This window comes from Colius striatus, chromosome 6 (assembly GCF_028858725.1).
Source record: "Colius striatus isolate bColStr4 chromosome 6, bColStr4.1.hap1, whole genome shotgun sequence".
Taxonomy (NCBI): domain Eukaryota; kingdom Metazoa; phylum Chordata; class Aves; order Coliiformes; family Coliidae; genus Colius; species Colius striatus.
Window position 1 is genome coordinate 24,420,348 of NC_084764.1, and position 21,310 is coordinate 24,441,657.

Below are 21,310 nucleotides of genomic sequence, written 5' to 3' on the forward strand. Positions count from 1 at the left end.
AAAACCAAGGGCCATGTCCTACACTTGGGCCACACCAACCCCAGGCAATGGTACAGGGTTGGCGATGAGTGATTGGAAAACTGTCCATTGGAAAAGGACCTGGGGGTGCTTATGAACAGCAGCTGAACATGAGCCAGCAGTGTGCCCAGGTGGCCAACTAGGCCAATGGCATCCTGGCTTGTATCATAGTGTGACAAGCAGGATCAAGGAAGCGATTGTGCCCCCTGTACTTGGCATTGGTGAGGCCACACCTTGAATACTGTCTTCAGTTTTGGGCCACTCACTACAGGAGAGACACTGAGGTGCTGAAATGTGTCCAGAGACAGCCAACAAAGCTGGTGTAGTGTCTGGAGCACAAGTCGTATGAGGAGCAGCCAAGGGAAGATATGCTGAGGGAACTCAGGTTGTTTAGCCTGGAGAAGAGGCCCAGGGGAGACATGATCACTCTCTCCCTGAAAAGAGGTTGTAGAGGTGGGGTCAGTGTCTTCTCCCAAGTAATGAATGATAGGACATTAGGAAATAACCTTGAGTTACATCACAGGAGGTTTAGATTGGAGATTAGGAAGAACTTTTTCACTAAGCAGGTTGTTAAGCACTGGAACAGACTGCCCAGGGAGGTGGTGGAGTCGCCATCATGAGAGGTATTTAAAAGACAGGTAGATGAGGTGCTGAGGGACATGGTTCAGTGCTGGGCTTGGCAGTGTGAGGTTAGTGGGTCAACTCAATGATCTTGAAGGCCTTTTCCACCCAAACAGTTCTATGATTCTGTGATTCTCTCCCTCCACTGCAAGAGAAGTATGTGGCAAATAATAATTAATGGGATTAAGGAATCTGGAACAAAATCTGGTACAAAAAACAGAAGACTAACAGAAAAAGCCAATCTTCATTTTTCCATTTTTAAAAGAAGAGTTATCTTGCCCATTATTATCTATAGTATCATACAAATTGTTTCATAAAATGATCACAATAGTAGTTATAATCAAGTTTAGCCACCTCACAGCATTACCTTTACCTCTCTTAAGCAGGGCAGTCATTCTCACAGGAGGATGCCCCTGTGGCAAGTAACAGCTTCTGCCCACTAAAGCTTATCGGAATATGACTGAAGAATATACACTGATTTTTTTACTCAAGCATTTAAAGAAGTCACACCACCTAGAGGCAATGTGTCATTCTGCCTCTTGCAAAATTGTTACTGCACAATGAATTTGAGTAAGGGTAGGAACATCATCATTTAAACCAAATCATAGCAAGTATCTGCCTTAGTTCAAAGATCTCATTCAAGGTTTTCAGAGTCAAGACGGTACATTGATTATGTTAGTAAGATAAAGGAAGAGCAGCCCACACTGAGCAGGAAGAAATGGCAAGGCATCTACATGGTTAATAATAACTAAGACAACACCGTAAGATTCCAGTTACTTTAGGTATAGCAAATGCCTTACACCTGGGAGATTATCCAAATAAAGTATATTTGGGGGAAATAAAATATGGAGCAGCTGGTATGGGTGAGAAAACCCTGGAATGTAAAGCTCTGCAGCAGATCAGACCAGAGCTGCAATGAGATGTAGCTGGAAAACAAAAGCATGCTCTCCACTCTGGCTGTGTGACAGCTGGAGGAACAGCATCCCCATAGAACCAAGGAAAAACAAGTTCATCTCATTACAATTCCAACAGAACCTCTTGGTGCAGCTTGTGCAATTCAAAAGCTCAGATACCTCAGGAGTATCAGCTATGAAAGGAAATTAAGTGACAGGAAACCGCAGAAGTGAGACAGACCAGCGTGAGCACGGTCCTGGCGTTGCTTTTTTTAAGTAATGTGTCCCCAAAGGAAGTTATTCAATATGTACTTTTTATTGCAAAAAAAGGAAATACAACAAGAGAGGTGCGTCCTTCAGGACATAGCAGCTTCCTCCAAACATGAGCTAAACAAATGATCCTAATGGTGGTATCAGTGGGATGGACACCTGGAGACCACAGGTCCTCTGGCAGGCAGAGTTAGCAAGCTGGAAGGGCAGAATGTAATGCATTAAGTTTAAGGTGACAAACCACATGGGCCTCTGGCAGCAGAAGCAGCAGTCAGGCATCTGTACCACCATTTTGCAGAAAGTTTAAGTCACTTCAGCTGTAGCTGAAACAAAGCAACTCCCAACTTCTGCTAACACAGGACTTCCAGTGCAAAGCAAAACAGGATTCTACAAACACGACTGAGCAAATGAAAGAATTTTAGTGCTGTAGCAAAAGCTTAGGCTCATCTTTTTACAGATTTACAAAAAGGTCCAAGAAATGCCAACAAGCAGTTTTTCTAAATCCTCTGCTCCTTCCACCTTCCTTAGAGAAACACAGGTCTGCCAGTGCCACCACACCACTGCCAGCAGAACAAGCACAAATATTTCAGGTGACAAAAGGGAGCAGATCAAACTACCTGAACTGCTTCAGTCTTCACCAGACACAACTCTTTTCTCCTATGAATGATGTACCCATTTCAGGTTTGCCTCTGTCCTGCCCAACGAGCCACCTTGAACGTACAGGAAGTTTGTTTCCCAGAGACTCTAAGACACTAAGGGCAAGGCATCTGAAAGACAGGTACAGTGGAGGGACACAACTAAAGATATGAGACAGAAACAAATCACATGAATGGTCAGGGGTGAAGAGAGGCCACACTACTTTCCCATCCTCTGCCACAGGGCCCTGAGAAATGTACAGGCAGGAAGGAATCCCCAAATGGTCTCCCAAACCAGTTGCCAAACTAGTTTGAGTCGAAAGTCCTTGATCTGCCAGTTAGGAGACAACACAGGTATCATGCACTTGGGTTATTTCTAATACACCCGAGCAGCTTGCAAGAAACGAGCAACAGTGTGTTAAACGCTCAGCCCCTTACGCACGCAGGAGCCCAGCAGCTGCAGCAGGCACTCTGCACAGGGGCAGCTTACTGTTGGCACTGCAGGAGGGGGAAAGCAGGAAGATACACCCTGCTTAGCAATGCTCACGAGCTGTGCTAAGTACTGGCATAATTAATTCGTTAGTCACATTGACAAGTGGGTGGAAGAGGCTGGAAACGTCTGATGCAGTTTGCCACAGGCAATTGCAGGTTTACAGCGATGCATCTGTAACACACAAAGATGGGCTCAGACCCAAGTATCTGCAAGGGCTCAACTTTAGCCCATTTCCCAGAAGTAAAATGGAATGAGGATACCAGCTCGGCACCTGCAGTACTCTGAAACAGCCCAGACCCACCACCAACCTACCGCATGAGAACAGCTGTACGATTTCACATACTCAAATATTCATCTGGGCAAGAACTTGCAGACGCTAATCCTTATCCAAAGATCTGGGAATCTACCCTCTTGAAATTCTCTCTGGTAATACTAACAAGCTATGTAGCACTTACGCACCCCCAGCCCTGCTACGTGGCCTACCTCACTTGGCTACAGCGTGACAAAAGGCTCACAGGCTCAGCAGAGGAGATCCAACAGCAGTTCAGTAAACACCTGACCACTCTCTTCAGTAAACACCTGTCACTCAAAGGACCAACTCATCTTTGCAGCAAGTTAAAACTTCCTGTAAAGCACAAACCTGAAAGTAATTCCATTTGTCTTAATAAACTAAATTTTACATGGGAGTCAATGGTGAAAGGCTGGATCTTGTACTCTAGAGCACCAGCCCTGTTCCACTGTCAGCCTCAAAATTCCTCCACAGAGGAACATAATTAGGAAGTGGAAGAAGAAAGGCAACAAATGGTAACCTGTATTAGAGACATCTCGCTTGCTGTTCAGGTCTCACTCTGTAGGGAAGCCTGTGCAAGCTGGTACCTATCCCAAGACCAGAAATCTCAAATTCTTTAGAAATTAACTGTTACTACAGAAACCCAAAGGCTTGCAGGAGGTGGAGACATTAAAAAAAACATGTGGATGAGTTCCAGTGTGACCTACTGTAGGTGGCCCTGCTCTGGCATGGCGGTTGGACTAGATGATGATCAAGGTCCCTTCCAACCCTTAAGATTCTGTGAATCTGTGTACTTGCTGCTTCCGGCAACAAGCCGACTCGCAGGAAACAGCAGTTGGTAGGAACGGACACAGAGAGCACAAGACTCGCAGGGACAACTGAGGTGGGTTTTTTCCTCAAAGAAAATTTATTTTAGAAAGTTGACAAACACCCCCCCCCAGCCAGTCATTACAGGTAAATCCATAGCAGTTCCCCACACCTGCTCCCCAGTAATTGTACCAATACAGCGAAGAGCAAAACACACCACCAGAACGATGACAGCATAACAGTCACCTGGGGAACTGAAGGCCTCACCACCATTTCTAAGATAAAGATGTCTTTGTACTCAGGTAAGGATGGGGAGAAGACATAAAAACAGACAAAACTGGAAAAACCCCTTTCTTGTACTGTCTTTTCAAGTCATATAAAAACAAAAGCAAAACCTTAACAGATCTACAGGCTTCAAACTGTATGATCTAAAACTGCCTTCAAATGATTTCTGTAAGTCAGTCCTGTGGCATCACTGCTGTTCTGCACTGTAGCAGCTTTCAAAAACGTACAAGGATAAAATAGATGCAAGGGCAGAGGAGAGATTTGGGTTCTTAATATGGCTTTATCAAAAAATGAAACAAATTCAAAGCAATCTATGCACTTGCCAGTGGAACTAACAAGTCCAGGAACTTGGCAATGGCAAAGGGAAGGCAAAGCACTGATGTATTTAGATGACAATAGGTCACCTTTTCATCCTCTTTCCCATTGCCTCACCCTGAACAACTTTCTCTGTCCCAGCCATAGATCAAATTCAGGTCAGAAGTTACAAAACCATGCTTTGGTTTTTTTGGGTTTTTTTTAAGATGGTAGCCCAGGCCCAGGGCTGTGTCAACCCCTTTCCCAGCTAGAAGTGTCTGGGCACAGGACACCAGAATGCTGTGCTGCTGAACCATTTGTTCTGAAGGAATGCAGAGAAGATGGAAGAATTTTAATAATTGCCTAAAAACTGCAGCAATTAAGTCCATGGAGTTAACCTGCCTATTTTTTTCCCAGCCTAGCTTATGCCACCTGGCTGACTGAGAAACCAGGAGAAGCTGCTCACTCTCGCTGTAATACCACATAAGTATACCTCAGTTCTATTGAGAGCACAGTTCAGACTCCCCCTAGACATAAAATTAGCCAGTTCCTACACTGTACTGATTTGCTGAGTTCATCCACATTCTTCCAACAATTCTTCTACCAATCTACAAAGCACCTCTTGCATCCTCAGACCTCAATGCAGGGCACAGGCCCTCATGCTTCACATGAGCAGCAGCCCACCCTGCTTTGAGGTCTCAGAAAATGAGATTCAACCAGCTGCCTGCTGGATAAACACTACACTGTCAAATGAGATAAGTCTCCTGCTCAATCTGAGGTTCCAAGTATAACCTGCTCCTATTTGCTCTGTGACTGTATCTGACTGAAGCCTCTTATCTGAACAAACGGCTGTCTCTGACCAAGGCTTTCAGGAAAACTGCTGCATCATTTCAGAACAAGAGAGGTAAATCCAAGACAAGCACGTGGAGCAAGGGTGGGACGAAGGCCGGACAGCCAATGTGAGCAAAGCAGGCTTCTCCTTTCCAAGCTCCCATGGAAGCCCTCCTTCCAAGGCTCCCCCTTCTCCAGGCTGAACCACAATATCTCAAGTGCCCTCACCTATCAGCACAAAGACACCAGCCCCCACAGGGAGAAACACAGAGGTCCACGACAGGGACCAAACCTTGGACCTCCCTTGATCCTCAGGCCCTGCTGGAATGATGAATCCTATTGCTTTGCACTTGCCTCCGTTTGCTCCTGCTGGCTTAGCTCCCAGCTGGTCGGAACAGCGAATCCCCCGCTTGGCCCCGGTGCTGGCTGCCTGTCACTTACAGAGCTCAGCAGGGTCAAGTGGCTCAGAGTAACACTACAGTCACAGATAGATGGGAGACATCATCAAGCCAAGATTATAAAAGGAGAACAGACAGCGCAAAAACTTGCTGCAGCTGTCATGGAAACATCTTTTTTTATTTAATCGCTGCCCCAGGAACCCCAAACCCATCACAACCTCCCCCACCCTCAACATCCAAGAGGTTCTCACAAGTCCCCCATTTGCCTCCAATGTTTAGGCTCCCCTCCTCCTTTAGGGTCCAAGTTCCTGCAGAAAAGCTTCCGTCAGTGGGTGACATCTGTGGGATGGTTCCAGGGAGCCACGGCTGGGTCCCAGCGATGTCCAGCTGGGTCTGAGAGGAGGGGGAGGAGGAGGACTTGCTCCTTTACTCTATCAGTTTCTTGGCCTTGAAGAAGCGACGCAGGTAGAAAACCTGCCAGGTGGCCAGTCCAATGAGACAGCACATGGAGAAGATGCTGAAGTACAGAACCCGGGTGTTTGTTGACTCTGAAACAGACAATGAACCATTGCATGGGAGTCTGACATCACCACATTTGCCTCAGGAGGAAAAAGGTCCCAGGATTTTCTCTCCCCACCCTTGCCAAACTTCAAAGCCGAGGTATCATGCGGCATGAAGGCAAGAGCATCTGAGCACAAGCAGCACTTGAGAATAAACGCAGAGGGAACCACAAGAGTGACAGTGTTGGGGAACAAGGCAAAACTATGGCTTAACAGGCAACATTAAATGGTACCGAGTAATTCACATTAGGAATGGAGACAGAAAAAATGAGTTCTATAGATAGGACACAAAGATTCAGTGACTGCTTCAGAGGGTGAGAAATATCAACAGGTTCCCCTTACTAGGAACAGATCAGGCATAGACCATAACTGCCTGAACTCAAAATGTTAGTAACACATTCAGCAGACTTAAGGGGTCTTAGAGTTCCACCCCTCTGAACAAGCACATAGTCTCTTACCATTTGTGTCCCTCATCTCCTCTTCTCGTTTCTTCATATAGGCAAAGTCATTAACGATGGACTCTGAAAGATCTTCCAGGCGCCTCAATTCTACTTCCAGAGGCTTCAACTTCTCCACTTTTGCAATCTAGAAAACAGAAGAGTCAGGCAATCACTGAGCCAAACCCAAAAGCTCCCACATGGGTTTTTACTGCCAGTTTGAACCACTCCTCCTCACATACTACAGATCTGGAGCATCATTCCCCTAGGGAAACACCTCTACAAGCCAGAAACTACCACTGCATAAAACACTATCACTTCTCCCACCTATTCTCTGAAACACTTTCCTTCTCCCCCTCCTACACAACGGAGGAGCACACTGTGCATACAAGCACATTTCTTCCTTATTCGGCCTAACATTAACTTGTTCACAGTTGGCTTCTGAGGAGTGGGTAGAAGAGCTTGCCACATGACTAAACCTCCAATGAACAGAAGTCACAGACTCAGGTTCAGGTGACTAACTTACACAGGCGTACGATACTGTTCTGCAGGCACACGGTGTATCAGCACCCAGACTCACTTTGCTAACTGTTGCCACATACCTTAGACAGCCCAGGCAGCCCGATTCCCTGCAGGAGTGGTTTCATTACACCCACAAGAGCTCAGGACTTTTATCGTTTAGGCTGTCTATCAGGCTGACAACCTCAAGGGCAGCAACGCCCTTATTAGGGAGCAGGTGGCTACCAAGTACTCCATCGTCCTGAAGCCACCAGGGGACGCTGCTGGAACGCTTACGGGACAGCTGTCCTTGAGCCAGTCAGAACTCAAAATACGCTTCCCTCACAAAAGCTAGGTTTCCAGGACATCATGTTTGTGCAGAACATGCAATCCACAGCCCTACAAGTCACAGACTTGTATCCAAATATAAAAAATCCACAGCAAATTCAATTAGAAAGCACAGTCCACAACAGCAAGTCAAACGTGGAAACACACATCCCGGCCCCAGTCCTGGCTGTAACCCAGCCACACATTATGTAAAATCTGTGACACAAGGGCATTACTCAAAGGAAGCTACCTGCAACTCCTGCCACAGCTATAGCGTGGGGTATGGGTAACTCTAGGCCTTGCTTAGTTCCCACTGAGCGAGGGGCTACTCACCGTGAAGGCAAGATGCCACATGCCCTGAGCAGCGCGGCAGAAGGAAGATGTACCACAGGAATCATGCAGCACCTGCAGCTCACCACTGGTGTCTCTACCACACAGGATTGCTCAGACATAAGCTGCAGGAAGGATGGTAGCCTTCAGCGGTCCAAGGGCCCACAGGCAGGCAACAAAGCACCTGGGGTGAGGGCAATCCCAAAATGTTCTTCTAGGGGTGGTTGTCTGGGCATCAGAGCCCATCTGAAGAGATGCCCATGAACAGGCCAGTGCTAATCAGCCATTCCACTGAAGGAGCCTCACATGACACATGTATCCTGTGTAGCCACAGGCCATCAAGCAGTCATCTCTGGATTTTTATGCTGGAGCAAGGTGTATATTACATCTCTGCCAGCACAGCAGACAATTTGGAGAGCTTGTCTGCTCTATCCTGCATCCCCTTCACCTGCTCTTAATACATACAGCTAGAAATATCCAATAGCTACTTCTACTCATGCATGTACTCCAAGATGCACATCCTGGAATATCTTTCATCCCCAGTGAAGTCAATACACACAGTTGCTCCAAAGGATTTTGTAAAAAGCTCACCATGCATCTGTGATGGTGGAACACCTTCATCCTAGAAGGAATATCTGGACCACCAAAACAATGGAGACAACAACTCTACTGAACTTCTCAGGGGCCACTCAAAGAATGGCAAAGCTCCACTCTGTTCCCAACACAGAAAGATACACTATAGCCAAGAACTGGTAAGGACTAGCTGACATGGAAAGGAACCCAGATCACCAAGCCTCAGTGCTCTATAAAAAGCCTTTTTTTTTGCCATCTTTATTTCTATTTATTGAAGGGAGAAAGTTTTTCCCCCAGAAAATGGATGGTATGATGCTGCCATACAGTTAAGTTCTCTAAGCCAGCTCACTCTCCTGGTTGCTTTGCTCCAAGATGTCTGGACCTACAAAAGGTTACAAAGCCAGACTTGGACATCAACCCTCTTCTCACTGCATATACCCATGCACAAGCATGACAGCACCAGTGACCTTCATTCAACTCCCCGCAGCAATTCAACAAGAACCGTGGGGAAAGACAGGTCACCGGTACCTTATGGCAGATAATCACAAGCAAAAGGCTCAAAAAGGCAGCAATTCCAGGAGAGAAATCTGAGCAAGTTCTCCCCTCTGAAGCCTTAACAGCAACCTGTCAAGTCAAACCCCACAAATACTACAGCAACCTGGGCAAAGAGAGGATGAAAAAAAGAAAACACTGTAAAGCACTGTGGCTAAACATCCGTAGCAGCTGTACAAACAGTAAACCACAGCCTGGCACTCTGAGAGGTCCTCACCAGTAAAGGATGCTTGTCATGCTGCCAAGATCTGCATTTGGTAGCAGGTGGGACTGCAAGTCTAAAACTCTTCTTTTTCCATGTTTGTCCATGGTTCTGTTCCATCAACGTAACTACACTAACATAACGAATACCTACTTTTATTTCAAGACAGTTGTGTCAGTACAATCAGTGAGGACACAGACATATAGACTTAAAAGAACCTTTCTGCACAGAGACAATGCTTCTAAGTGGCACTACAGTAACACATACTCAGAGTATGCTGCAGGGTTGTATTTAAAAGAGATTCTGTAAATGTCACTGTAATCCTCCCAGCTACACCCTTTGTGGTAAAACTTCAATATCTTGTAATCCTTCAGGAGCTGGTTGCCAGACAGTTGTCCCAACGATTGCTCTACTCTTTCCCGACCCTAAACACTTTTTTACTATCCATGTAGGATGTGTTCTAGACTAACTTAAGCAATGATAGCTCTGTCATTCCCTGACACCAAGCACCTTCTTACTCTCCACATAAGATGTACTCTAGACTGACTTAAGCCACGGGGGACCAGCTAGCCCAAAGCTTGAAAGATCATAAAACCCAGCATGCCCATCTCAGAAATTTGTTTTCTAACTGGCACCATACATCCTCTGCCACCCTCTCTCCTCCCTAAGGTACCTCCCACACTGTTGTGTGCACTGGACACAGCAATTGTTTGCAGGAATCTTTCTCCACCAACAACTCTCCATTTTTTAAGGCACAGGCACTGTGCTAGGGGCCAAATGATCCCAGTTCTAGTGAGTCCCCCTGCAACCCATGGAGGGGAATGGTGGAGTTGAGATCTGCCCTTCTCTGCAAGGAGTCTTTCTCCTCTGAGAAGAAACAAGCATCAGAGATTATCTGCAAGGGACTGGCCACATTCCCATCCCCTGCCCCCTTGCGCTGCTGATGGAGAGGAGGTAGAGAGTTGAGGAGCAGGGAGTTGAGCCCAGGTAGAAGGGAGGGGTGAGGGAAGGAGATTTTAAGGTGCTAGTTGCATTTTTCTCTTCATCCTGCTCCATTTTTGCACTCTGTGTCTTCTATTTCCATTTATTAGGAGATTAAATTGTTCTTCTTTTCTTCCCTAAGTCAAGTATCTGAGTCTGTTTTGCCCAGAACCACAACTGGTAGTGAGCCCTCCCTGCCCTTGTCCTGACCCACAAGGCCCTTGGTTATCTTTTCTCCTCCTCCCATCTCCACCATCCTTTGGGAGGTGTGTGAGGGGGTGTGAGGTGAGTGAGCAGCTACCTGGTACTTTGTTGCCAGCTGGGCTTAGATCATGACAGCATCTCAGTCTCTTGTTGCCTCTAATGCCTATGCCCAGAAGCTGGGTCACACTGTCCCAGAAAAGACATTCACACATTAGGCTCCAGTTCCCAGAGTAAAGAATTCATTTTAGTTGATATTTGTCTTTTTTTTCCCCCTCTAACACACAACGCTTCACTTGGAATTGTAGACTGCAGACAGCCTTTCATCACCACTGGGAAATCAGCTTCCCATCATGAGCCCCAGATCTACAAATGGCATCACGTGAGTGCTGGGAAAGGGGAGCCTGCAGTGCAGGCAGCCAGGGAACATACCTCCTCGTAGTTCTTTGCTTCAACTCCATGCTTCATATCCAGAATCACGAGCTGGTCCGGCATCCTCCCAGTTCCTGGAAGCACAATGAAAGGATTCATTGTGTGAAATGTTCAGCCTGCCAGGAAATCACCAGCTCCCCCCACTGCTGAGGAAGAACTCACAACATCACTCCCTCTCTCCATGTCTGCAGCTAACTGCGGAGGCAGCACAGTCCAGCCTAAAAATACAGAGACTTCACAATAAATCCTGGCTGAAGGAGAGCCTCCCAAAGATAATGAGAACAAGCTGTAACTAAAAGCGCTAAGTGTGTGTAGGATGCAAATTGCTGTAAAAACTGCAGAGGGCTAGAAAATGAATACCAGCTGCTATGTGACAGCCTGGTGAAAGACAAGTCATCAGAAGGACAAATGTTCAACCGGGAAGCCCACGTTCCTCCTAGCAGGGAATGTGCCAGCAACTTGCCAAGGTTACTGGGGTTGTAAATGATTTTACCTTCAAAAGAGCAAGAAGGTAAACTGCTCTAATTGAGGGACATGGCATACAAGCACTAGTGATCCTTCGGTGCTGTGGTATCTGAAGAAACAAAGGCAAGCCCTTTACCAACATATCTGTTTCAGGGAAAGAATAGCTCAGATGTCCAAGACCCACACTGTTAATGAAACCCCCAAGATGGCAGGAGGCTTCTGAAGCTGGGAACACTTCACTTCAGAGAACTGCCAGCTGGGGCCACGCAAACAGAGAGCAGCTCTTCAGAGAGAGACCTGGGAGTCCTGGTTGATAACAAAGTAACCACGAGCCAGCAATGTGCCCTCGTGGCCAAGATGCATCCTGGGATGCATCAAGAAGAGTGTGGTCAGCAGGTCAAGGGAGATTCTCTTCCAGCTCTACTCTGCCCTGATGAGGCCTCATCTAGAGTCTTGTGTCCAGTTCTAGGCTCCCCAGCTCGAGGCACAGGGAACTGCTGGAGAAAGTCCAGCGCAGGGCCACCAAGACGATCAGGGGATTGGCACATCTTCCTTATGAGGAAAGGCTGTGGGAACTGGGGCTGTTTAGTCTGGAGAAGAGGAGACTCAGGGGGGATCTCATTAATATTTACAAATATCTAAATGGTGCGTGTCAGGAGGTTGGGACATCCCTTTTTTCTGTTGTATCTGGTGGCAGGACAAGGGGTAATGGGATGAAGCTGGAACACAAAAAGTTCCATTTAAACATCAGGAAAAACAATTTCACTGTTCAGGTGAGGGAGCCCTGGCACAGGCTGCCCAGGGAGGGTGTGGAATCTCCTCTGGAGGGCTTCAAAACCTACCTGGACACATTCCTGTGTGACTTGATGGTGGACCTGCTTTGGCATGGGGGTTGGACTAGGTATCTCTAAAGGTCCCTTCCAAGCCCTAACACTCAGTGATTCCATGAAACAGTGAGTAAGGTAAGGCCAGAGTCAACAGCACAGCAGGTATCTTTTAAAACTGTAGCCCTCAAGCTAGACACCTATGGCTAATAGCTTTTTTTAACTGCTACAAACTATCACATCTGAGACCATTCACAAGAGGAATAGAATAGGCATATAAGATACCCTGAAAAATGCAGCACATCAGCTGACCCAAGTATCACATTCCACGTACCACCCACCAAGGAAATGTTGGCACATAACACATTCCCCAACTGCAGCACTTTGGGGCATACAGTTGTCCTCAGCTGAATGCCAGCAAAACAAAAAGGTCTGAATTAATTTATACTACGAATTTCAGAGTCTTTATCCAGAAGCATGTCCAGTACTCCCACTTTGCCTTAGGAGGCTGACAGGTGGACAAATTCAACATACAAGTTACAGTGGGTCACCCTGCTGGAGCTGGAAACGTACTCCAGATCTTCAGTACAACATCCCCAAATTTTCTCTCTATCCACGGAACAGTTCTTCAACACCAGAGTAGAATCACCTCCACCTTGTACTGCTCACAGAACATGGAATAACCTACTGACAAGATGGTCCTATCAACTACAAACTGATTCTTGCATTTCCAGAGGGATACAGGAGCTTAAAACTCAAACCTAGCTATGTAAGAGCCCAATGGTTAAACCTGGATGGAATTTTTTGGTTTTCTTATACAAGACCAGTTACTGTAAAAACAAACTCCACCCCCAGCACTGTTCTTTAACAGTCAGGCTGTATACAATCATCCAGTGCTCCTTTCTCCAACCACAAGTTTTGGCCATTTATGCCTTACATATACCAGCATGCCTGGCAACTGGCAAGTACGACAGTTAACAGTAGCTGTAGAAGAAAATTCAAAGCACACAGTTCAGTGAGAGGTTTTTTAATGTTGTTTAAATTAAAACAACTTGTATAGAGAGCTGAAGCTTCCAGGAAGAGATGAGAAAGATGAAAGGCCAGTGAAAAGGAGAACAGAACTGGAAGGATTGTCAGGCTGGAAGGGAAAGCTGCCAAGAGCCAGTAAGAAAGCAGAAAACTTAAGAGCTGCTGGGTGCAAAAGGATGGAAAGCAGACATTCCTGAAGAGGTTAACGTCAGGAAGAGGCCTGGAAAAACTCACCACAGCAGACTGGATCAGCAGCAAAGAGGAAAAACAGTTCAATCCCAGAGATCTTGACCTAAACTGATACCTACATCCCTCAGGAGGTCTTCAAGAGGTCATCTCATGAGCACAGAACTGTTTCCTGGGAGATTAGGGGAACTCCTAATTTGCAAAGTCACTGGAAAAACAGGATGGGTGAACAGGATGTAAAAAAAAATTCCCACAGGAATTTCAGAAAAAAAATGAGCCATAACACTCTCAGTAAAGTTTGGGAAGAGAAATACTACAGAAAGGTAAAGACTGGCACGCAGGAAGAGCTGTTCTTCTCAAAGATAAGCATGCAATGCGAGAGCAAGGGTGCCTGGGAATAGAGCACTGGTCAGGAAAACAGGACCCTTCCACCCTGGAAGAGGGAAAAAAGCCTGTCATATAAACACCCATAGCTCCAAGAAGCACCCTAAGAGCTCCTCCACTCCGACACAGTGGACCTTCTAAATAGGATCTCTTTCTCACTTCCTCTTCCTCATTTCTGTGGTTATGGATTGGGAAATCACAGTTGCTTAGACCTCTCAAGGTCCCAACGGCTCTGAGCTTCCTCTACCAACAGTTTTTCCTCCTCCAGCACTCCAACGACATCCTCTTTTGCTCTGCTGCACTGCAAGTCCTGACCACTTACTTGATGAGACTGAAAAAAATGACCCCAAACCTTTAAAGATAAACCAGCACTTGGCAAGTTCCCCCCTTCCCGTGCTGACCTTAAAGAGGAAACAAGGCACTTCCTTGTGATGTGGTTACTTCTTCCACAGTACTTTAATCAAGTCCTGCAGATGATCGAGCCTGACAGTGCCACCTCCCTTACTTTAGTATTTCCTTGATTTCCAGCACAGGTATGGGAAACATGGAGATACTCATCAAGCAGCAGCAATCTTTAGCAAGGAATTTGGGACATCTGTATAGAAAAAGAAAACGGCAGCGTGGAGGCCCCCAAAGAGAAATCCTCCAGATGAGGATTCAGCAGCTCTAGATTTTGCTACCTCAGTGCCCAATTGGTCACCAAGTAGAAGCTGCACTTTGACATATTTTATCAACACTGAAGGCTTTAAAACAAATTTGCAGCAATACAAGCAAACCAGGGAACACACATTTGCCACTGCAAGAGCTAGAGGGGTTTGATATAGGCAAGAAGCCTCTGGTTACAAGCACTAAAATAAGAGACTAGACACATCTAAAGAAAGAAGCCTTTCCCACTACAGTATGTGATCACATAAAATCTATGAAAGGACCTCCCAAATCCTCAGGTGTGGGACAGTAAATAGCATGAATGATTCCCAGATGAGTCACTAGTGTCTGCATGTCTCGATGCGTTAAGGAGTGTTTGGAAGCCCTACCTTGGGAGTGAAATAAAATCAAAATCCTGAGCATTTGGAGTCACTGTCTTATCTGTAAAATACTACAGAAGAGGTGTTACAAGACAGATCCATGTCAATTCCAACAAAGAAGGCTTCTCTTTCTCAAAAGCTCTCTTCAACTTGCAAACTACTTGTATAAGCAGAGCAGAACAGCAAGACAGAAGCTGCCTTTAAAGATATATGAGAAACGCTGCTAGTGGCTGCTTTGGGAAATGCTCTAAGATCTTTTAGAGTAAAACCTAAGAAGCAGCAGGTCCAGGAAACAGAATTGTGACAGTGACCATAACAAGATGTGAGAACCTAAAACCTTGCATGCGCTCCCATCACCGCAAGTGAGACCAGAGCCCACAGGTTGGCTGCTTTCAGCGCACTGTCCTGAAGTTGAGCCCAGCCACTCAGAGCAGCACATGCGTCATGCTCACAGGAAACGAACAGTGAGGCTCGTTAGGCAACCATCCCCATCCCCGTAGCACAAATGCCAGGCTGACGTCCGGCTCATTTCCCCTTCCCTTTATTGACCACCTCGAGAGCAGCTGTGGGTGAAAACCAAGGCCATGTTCTCTATACGCCTCCACCTCCAAAGGTCAGAAAACGCTTGCTAACCTAACGTAGGATTCCTTCACACTGTGAAGAGATGCTGTTCCACCAAGTGGGGAGAGATGGTCAGCTGGGGAGAAAGGCTGGGTCCTAGAGATAATGGCACTCTGCTCTGTCCTGGATCAACTGCAAGATGAGGAGATGCATGAAAAGGACAAAAGAGGTGCGGTTTGCTCCTCGGTACTGCCATTCCTGCAACTGCGTGACCTCCATGGGAGGAACGTGCAATGCCCCTCTCAGAGGAAACCCAAGCGCTCTACGGGACAGCCACAGAGGATTACTTAACTTCAAATGAAACATCAACTGCAAGTGTTCTGCTGAAAAACATCTGTTCTCCTTCAAAAGTCAGTTTCAGAAGTCAAACAACGTTCTGTGGACCATACTCAGGATCACTTTACCCATACCCCTAATCCACACAGCTACAGGAACTTGTTCAGAAGCAGCCAGTAGGTTTTTCACTTCACTTACCCACAGGAAGCTTGCTCTCAAAGCAGGCCTCAAACATATCGTAATCTTCAGTGGTGAAGGCAAACTTGCCCTTAGTTGCATCCTCCTTGGCATACAGGATGTGCCCAGCCGAGTCAGTTATCTGTAAAAGAGACAAGGAGGTTGAGGAACACAGTGCTTCACTGTCATGGTCTCATGCTGCCTGTGCTACACAGCAAGAGTTCTCGGAGCATCTCTTTTGGAGTTGTTGCGTTCTCCTTTCAACAGCTTCCCTCCTTCCTCACAACTGTACAAAGTCCTCTCTTCTTCATCCCTGCTCCAGGACTTGACAAAGTTAGAGTACCTTAAGGTAATTACTGACTCTTAGATTACACAAAAAAGAACCCCACAAAAAACCAATCAACCAACCAACCCCAAAACCCCACCAATTCCTCTTCCACCTATAACCTCTGAATATACACCACATTTAGGAACTCTAGCTTAGCCAAACTGTTATCCACTGCCTTCTTTTTGCAAGTCAAAATTCATAAATTCCCATAGCAACAGAGATACAGAGAAGCCTTATGGGGAAAAAAAAGTCTAATTCCCCAGAAGATGAAACAGGGCACATGTATTCCTCTGGAAATGAACCATCAGTGTGGCCCTGAGTTATACAAGGTTTGGGAGCCAAGATCCGTAAAAGTAGCCACTTCAGAGGACGATTCAGACTCCACAGACAGAATAATGACTGCTTTGTGCTAGCTCTAAGAAATTATTAGGAATAGGCAAAAACTGTAGAAGGTCTACAAAAATGCTTCAACAAAGAGTAAAAAAAGAAACAAAAAAACCCACACACTTCATGACATAGATTTGAGAATCATCCAGTTGAAATACTCTGACCATGGAGACAGATGAAAAAAACTGATGGCATTACAACACTGCATGAGAATCAACAGTGCATGTTCTACTGTAATGCCTCTTAGTTTCCCTCAACTGTATCCTTCAACAGGCATGTTTGAAAAATCATGGGTGCTAAAGTTACCGGGGTCTTTGAAAGTCTTAGAGGTGAAGGGATTAAAAAGTTTGGGAATCATTTTAAAGGCATGCAAGATAGAAGTACACAAAACGATATACGGTATGGAGAAGTCAAGACACTCTTCTTTACTCCATCTTACAACAGAAAAGCAGCTTTGTTTCCCTCTACAAAGGCCATACAAGAGGGCTACATACAAAAAATATTCTAAGGAAAAACTCTTTAATATTTTTATTAGAACACCTAATTAACTTCCTGCCATGGGACACCACCAATTTTGTAGCCTCCTGGACTCAGAAGAGGTGTGAACCTTCACATGGATAATGAGAGCTGCTGTGTTACACAGGAAAAGTAATAAAGTACATAAATCCTTGTGCCTCGGGGTATAGAACATAGTAGGCCAAGACTTTAGGAAGAAGGTACCTCTACAAACTGATTATCCTGTAATTGTCTCTTACAAGACTGTTGTAGCTGCCCCAGCACCATGTGGTACTCGTCAGCATCTGAGAAGACTGAGGAGCACCATTCCCCTCAGGAGCTGCAGTTCCTGCTCAGAGCTCTGCCTGTGTTCAAACGGTGAGCAGATGAAAGCATACTCTCTGCAGCCAGGCACAAGCAGCAGCCTTGCCACCCTCCTCCCACAACATACCAACCCAAGTCACTTCCTGCCTGTAAGCCACCAGACCATTGGAAGCTGCCAGCTCAGGTCAGCAGGCCCTGCTGGAGGGCTCGCCTGGGCACCTGACTGACCCCTTAGGGTGTTCAAGCCCTGTATGTGGCCACCATACAGCACACACTTCTCAATGGAGTGGCCCTGATTAGCCAAGAGGTTAGGCTCACCAGGCTCATCCTGCCATCTGCACAGAGGGCTCTCCATCCCAACATGTGGTGACAAGGAGACAGTAAAGAAAGCTTTCAAATGTCCCTACTATTTTGAGCACTATTCCCATAGGGCTTTGTAGACACCCGAGCTAATTTTCAGCTAGAGGATATTATGCATCTTGATCCATTTTTGCCCTTTGCAGCCCTAGCTATAGCCAGCTCATCAACAGGATTCTGGACAGCAAAAGCTCTGCGATCTGCTTTCATCAAAACTGAATAGCATTACCCAAATTGGCCAAACACTCTGCCCATTCAGTCAGGCGTGCGGGGGTGGCAGAAACTGCTCATGGTGCAGCCAGAACACTTGTGGGGGAGTTGACCTGAAAGAGATTTTTCACGCTATTCTAACGATATTTACGGTAACGCAATCCCCTACAAACCGGGCATTGTCTGCCCTTGACAAACAGCCCAGCAGTTCCACAGCCCTGACAATGGGGCAGAGACACGTGGCTGGGCCTGAGGAAGGCTTCAGTCTCCTCTCAGAGCTGCTGGCAGAGCCCAAGGATTCCTCCAAAGCACGGAGTGCCACAGCCAGCACTGGGCTATCACGCACACAAAGCTCAGTCCACTAGCAGGAACCAAGTGCAGTCTGGCTAGAATTAAACTACAACCTCCCACGGTCGCTGGCTCGATCCTGGGGACCAAGTAGGACACCCAGTGCAGGAGAGAGACCAGCTCCACACACAACGTCCTGAACTAACCTTTCTACACAAAAAGAAAGTACACACTAGCAGAGGAGTTATGGCACTTACAACAGGCCCGGCACACGGGGAGACCTCAGCATACCTGAACAGTAAAGAGGAAAAGGAACAAAAGTGTAAATTATCTCTCCTTTGGAGCTTTTTATTTCTTTTTCATTTTTACTTCACAGTTAGAATAAAACAGAACTTCCATGAGCAGAACTATCTGAATACTGGCTTCAGCAGCACAGCCAGAGTAAGCACGGGATTCATTGCTTTACCATCTCCCTTGGCAAGTCCTCTGTCATAAATGTGAGTTTGGGAAGAGACTGTCAGGTCAGTTGGCCTAAGCATGGGCAACCAGGGAACCAGGAGGCTTGATCAATAAGCAGTGAGAGACAAGTAGGAATGTGGCACTCCACCTGAAACACACGTACTCTATCAGGCAAATACTACCACACCGTTTTAAAGCTACTCGCCTCTATCTGTACACAGACAAGCTGCCTCTTACAAATGATGCAAGAACAGCAGAACAGGGTGTTTTAAAAAAGAAAAACCCCAGAAGCAGCTTGCTCTAGCCATAACCAAGCACAAGTGCCGATAGCTCGAGGCCCTCCGGTGTCTGTCAACCAATGCTAGAAGGGCAACTCGATTTCAAATCTCCAACGTTCACTCAATAACACTGAGTTCAGAGACTCCTGAGCGGACTGCTGTACGTGTCTGTCTGTCTGTATGCTTACTTCTGAAGCCTTTGGGAGCTTAGACACAAATAAAAGACAGACCGCTGTTACAAACTGATGCTGCAGCAATAGACCTTACTCAGCTAGGTGGGAAGTTTGAAGCCTAGGGAAGGCAAAATGGGGACAGAATTAAAGTGAAGCCATTCGAGCTTTAACAGCTGCTTGTCCACAAGTGTATTAGTGACACACATACTGCTGATCCTACCCCTATCCTCCCTAAAGATCCTCTAGGATCATTTCAGGATTAGTTTCTGGAGCAAACACTTGCCTCCTTAAAATCTATGTGAGCCACGAGAGTGAGGGACAGAAGTAGCCGCTTTGTGTGCCAAAGCCTGGTCCATGAGCTCCCGCCATGCCCATTCCCCGCGGCCTACTGCTTCATCCCATTTCATCCCGCCAGGCCAGTCGGGGAGGGAGCCCTCGCAAAGCCACGTCACCCTAACTCTTCCCACCTTATCGCCGCGGCCCGGCCCGGCCCACCAGACGCCACCTAATCCGCACGCCTAAAGCCTTCCATTGCGTGGTTCAGGCGGCGGCTGGCAGGCGGACCGCTGCGGCCACATCTTTGGGGGGAAAAAGCCTGGATTCGGCTCAGGACAAAACCCTGCTCCATTCTCTCGCTGCTCGAGAGCCCCCGTAGCCCCTGACACAGCGGGAGCGCTGCCCCAGCCCTCCCCCGAAGCACCACAGGCCGCGACCGCCGCGGTCCCACGCGCGGGTGCGTGTCACGCGTGGGAGACGTCACGGTCCCCGCGCCCCGCCCCGCACGGCCCGGGAGGCGGGGCCACGCCGCCCGCCCCGGCCTACCCCCCGCAGCTGCCGGGGCCCGGCCGCCGCGGCCGCACCTTGAGGTTGGCGGAGGGTCCGGTGGAGGAGCCCGGCGGGGCGCCGATCTCGTACTCGCCCGTGACCAGCGTGTCGCGGTGGATCTCCTCCCGAAGGCACTTCCGCGCCTTGCCCGGCAGCTGGAAGGAGATGGGCCGCGCCGGGCCCACCAGCAGCAGCAGCAGCAGGAGCAGCAGCGCCGGCAGCGGGGCGTGCCCGAGGCGGGGGCGGCCGGGCCGCGGCAGGGGCAGTGGGAGCGGGACCGGCATGGCGGCGGCTGCGGGAGCGGCGGGACGGGCCTCCGCCTCCGCCACACGTGACCAGCAGCGCGGCAGCGTCACGGCGGGGGCGGGGCGGCGCGGGCGCGGCGGGCGGCTCGGTCACTGCCGCGCCGCAGCGGGCCGGGGCCGCGCAGAGCGGGCCGCCACGCAGCCGCGGCCGTCACGGGGGCATGCGCTTCCTCATTAGCGCTTCGTTTCTGGGTATTTTCCCTCCTGACTGCCTCAGGCGAGGAATTTTACTGCTCTCGGATATCTCTCTTCACATCAGCACCCTTGTAACGACCATACGATAGTGGCCGCGGTGTGCAAGCGAGTTTGGCATCAAATAAAATTACAGTGACTTTTAAAGGCACTCAGAGGCTTGCTTTTTTCCCTCCCTTTCCAACACGTGCTCAGATCTACTTAATAGGTTTTTTTCCCCTCACGGTTTATTTTACTCTTTGGGACCAGAGCATTAAATAACTCGAGGACCAGCTTTGGGCTGCTGCGTCCCCTGGCACCGCACCACCAGCCTCCTGTCTCATCCTCGCGGGGAGCACCTGGGCTGCGGACAACGTGCAGGAGTGGCGGAGGCAGCTCGCTCTGCAGCGTGACCTGCACCGCACGGGACACAGGGAAGAGCAGGAAGGTTTCCCAGCCCTGTGGTTATGATCACCGCAGCTACAGTCAGCTCCCGGGATTGACTGCAAATATTCAGGTATGCCGAGATACAAGGAAAGGCTGGAAGAAAGGAGTGGACAGTAACAGTGTCAGAAAGTTAAAAAAAAACCAAAAACAACTTTTGTACTTCGAGTTAAAAATGGCTACAGCATCGTTACACTTTCTTGAACATCACTGATCCTCTCTCTCTGGGCAAAACCTATCAGTAATGGGAAGCAGTTAACCAGAAATCGACACAAACTTCAACATTAAGAGGCTTAAAGTTGCACACAATGCATAGATGTTCATGTGCAGACAAAGACAGGCCATGCTCCAG

At 47.7% G+C, this 21,310-nt stretch overlaps 1 protein-coding gene across 1 annotated transcript; it reads right to left on the reverse strand.

Moving 5' to 3' along the window:
- Window positions 1-4,103: 4,103 nt before the first annotated feature.
- Window positions 4,104-20,365, reverse strand: TMED10 (transmembrane p24 trafficking protein 10). Its single transcript, XM_061997728.1, has 5 exons — window positions 20,074-20,365; window positions 15,936-16,056; window positions 10,928-11,001; window positions 6,853-6,979; window positions 4,104-6,382 (listed from the first exon to the last, which is right to left on the reverse strand). Exons 1-5 carry the CDS (start codon window positions 20,320-20,322, stop codon window positions 6,261-6,263), a joined length of 693 nt encoding a protein of 230 aa, XP_061853712.1. The 5' UTR covers window positions 20,323-20,365; the 3' UTR covers window positions 4,104-6,260.
- Between the last annotated feature and the right edge of the window lie 945 nt (window positions 20,366-21,310).

What these genes read in the sequence shown, in the direction of transcription:
- TMED10 (XM_061997728.1), bottom strand. Translation starts at nt 20,322, where the DNA reads ATGCCGGTCCCGCTCCCACTGCCCCTGCCGCGGCCCGGCCGCCCCCGC. An exon ending in TGAGAGCAAGCTTCCTGTGG is followed by an intron (nt 11,002 to 15,935) that starts GTAAGTGAAGTG and finishes TTGTGCTTCCAG; the next exon opens with GAACTGGGAGGATGCCGGAC. An exon ending in GGAGATGAGGGACACAAATG is followed by an intron (nt 6,383 to 6,852) that starts GTAAGAGACTAT and finishes TGTCTGTTTCAG; the next exon opens with AGTCAACAAACACCCGGGTT.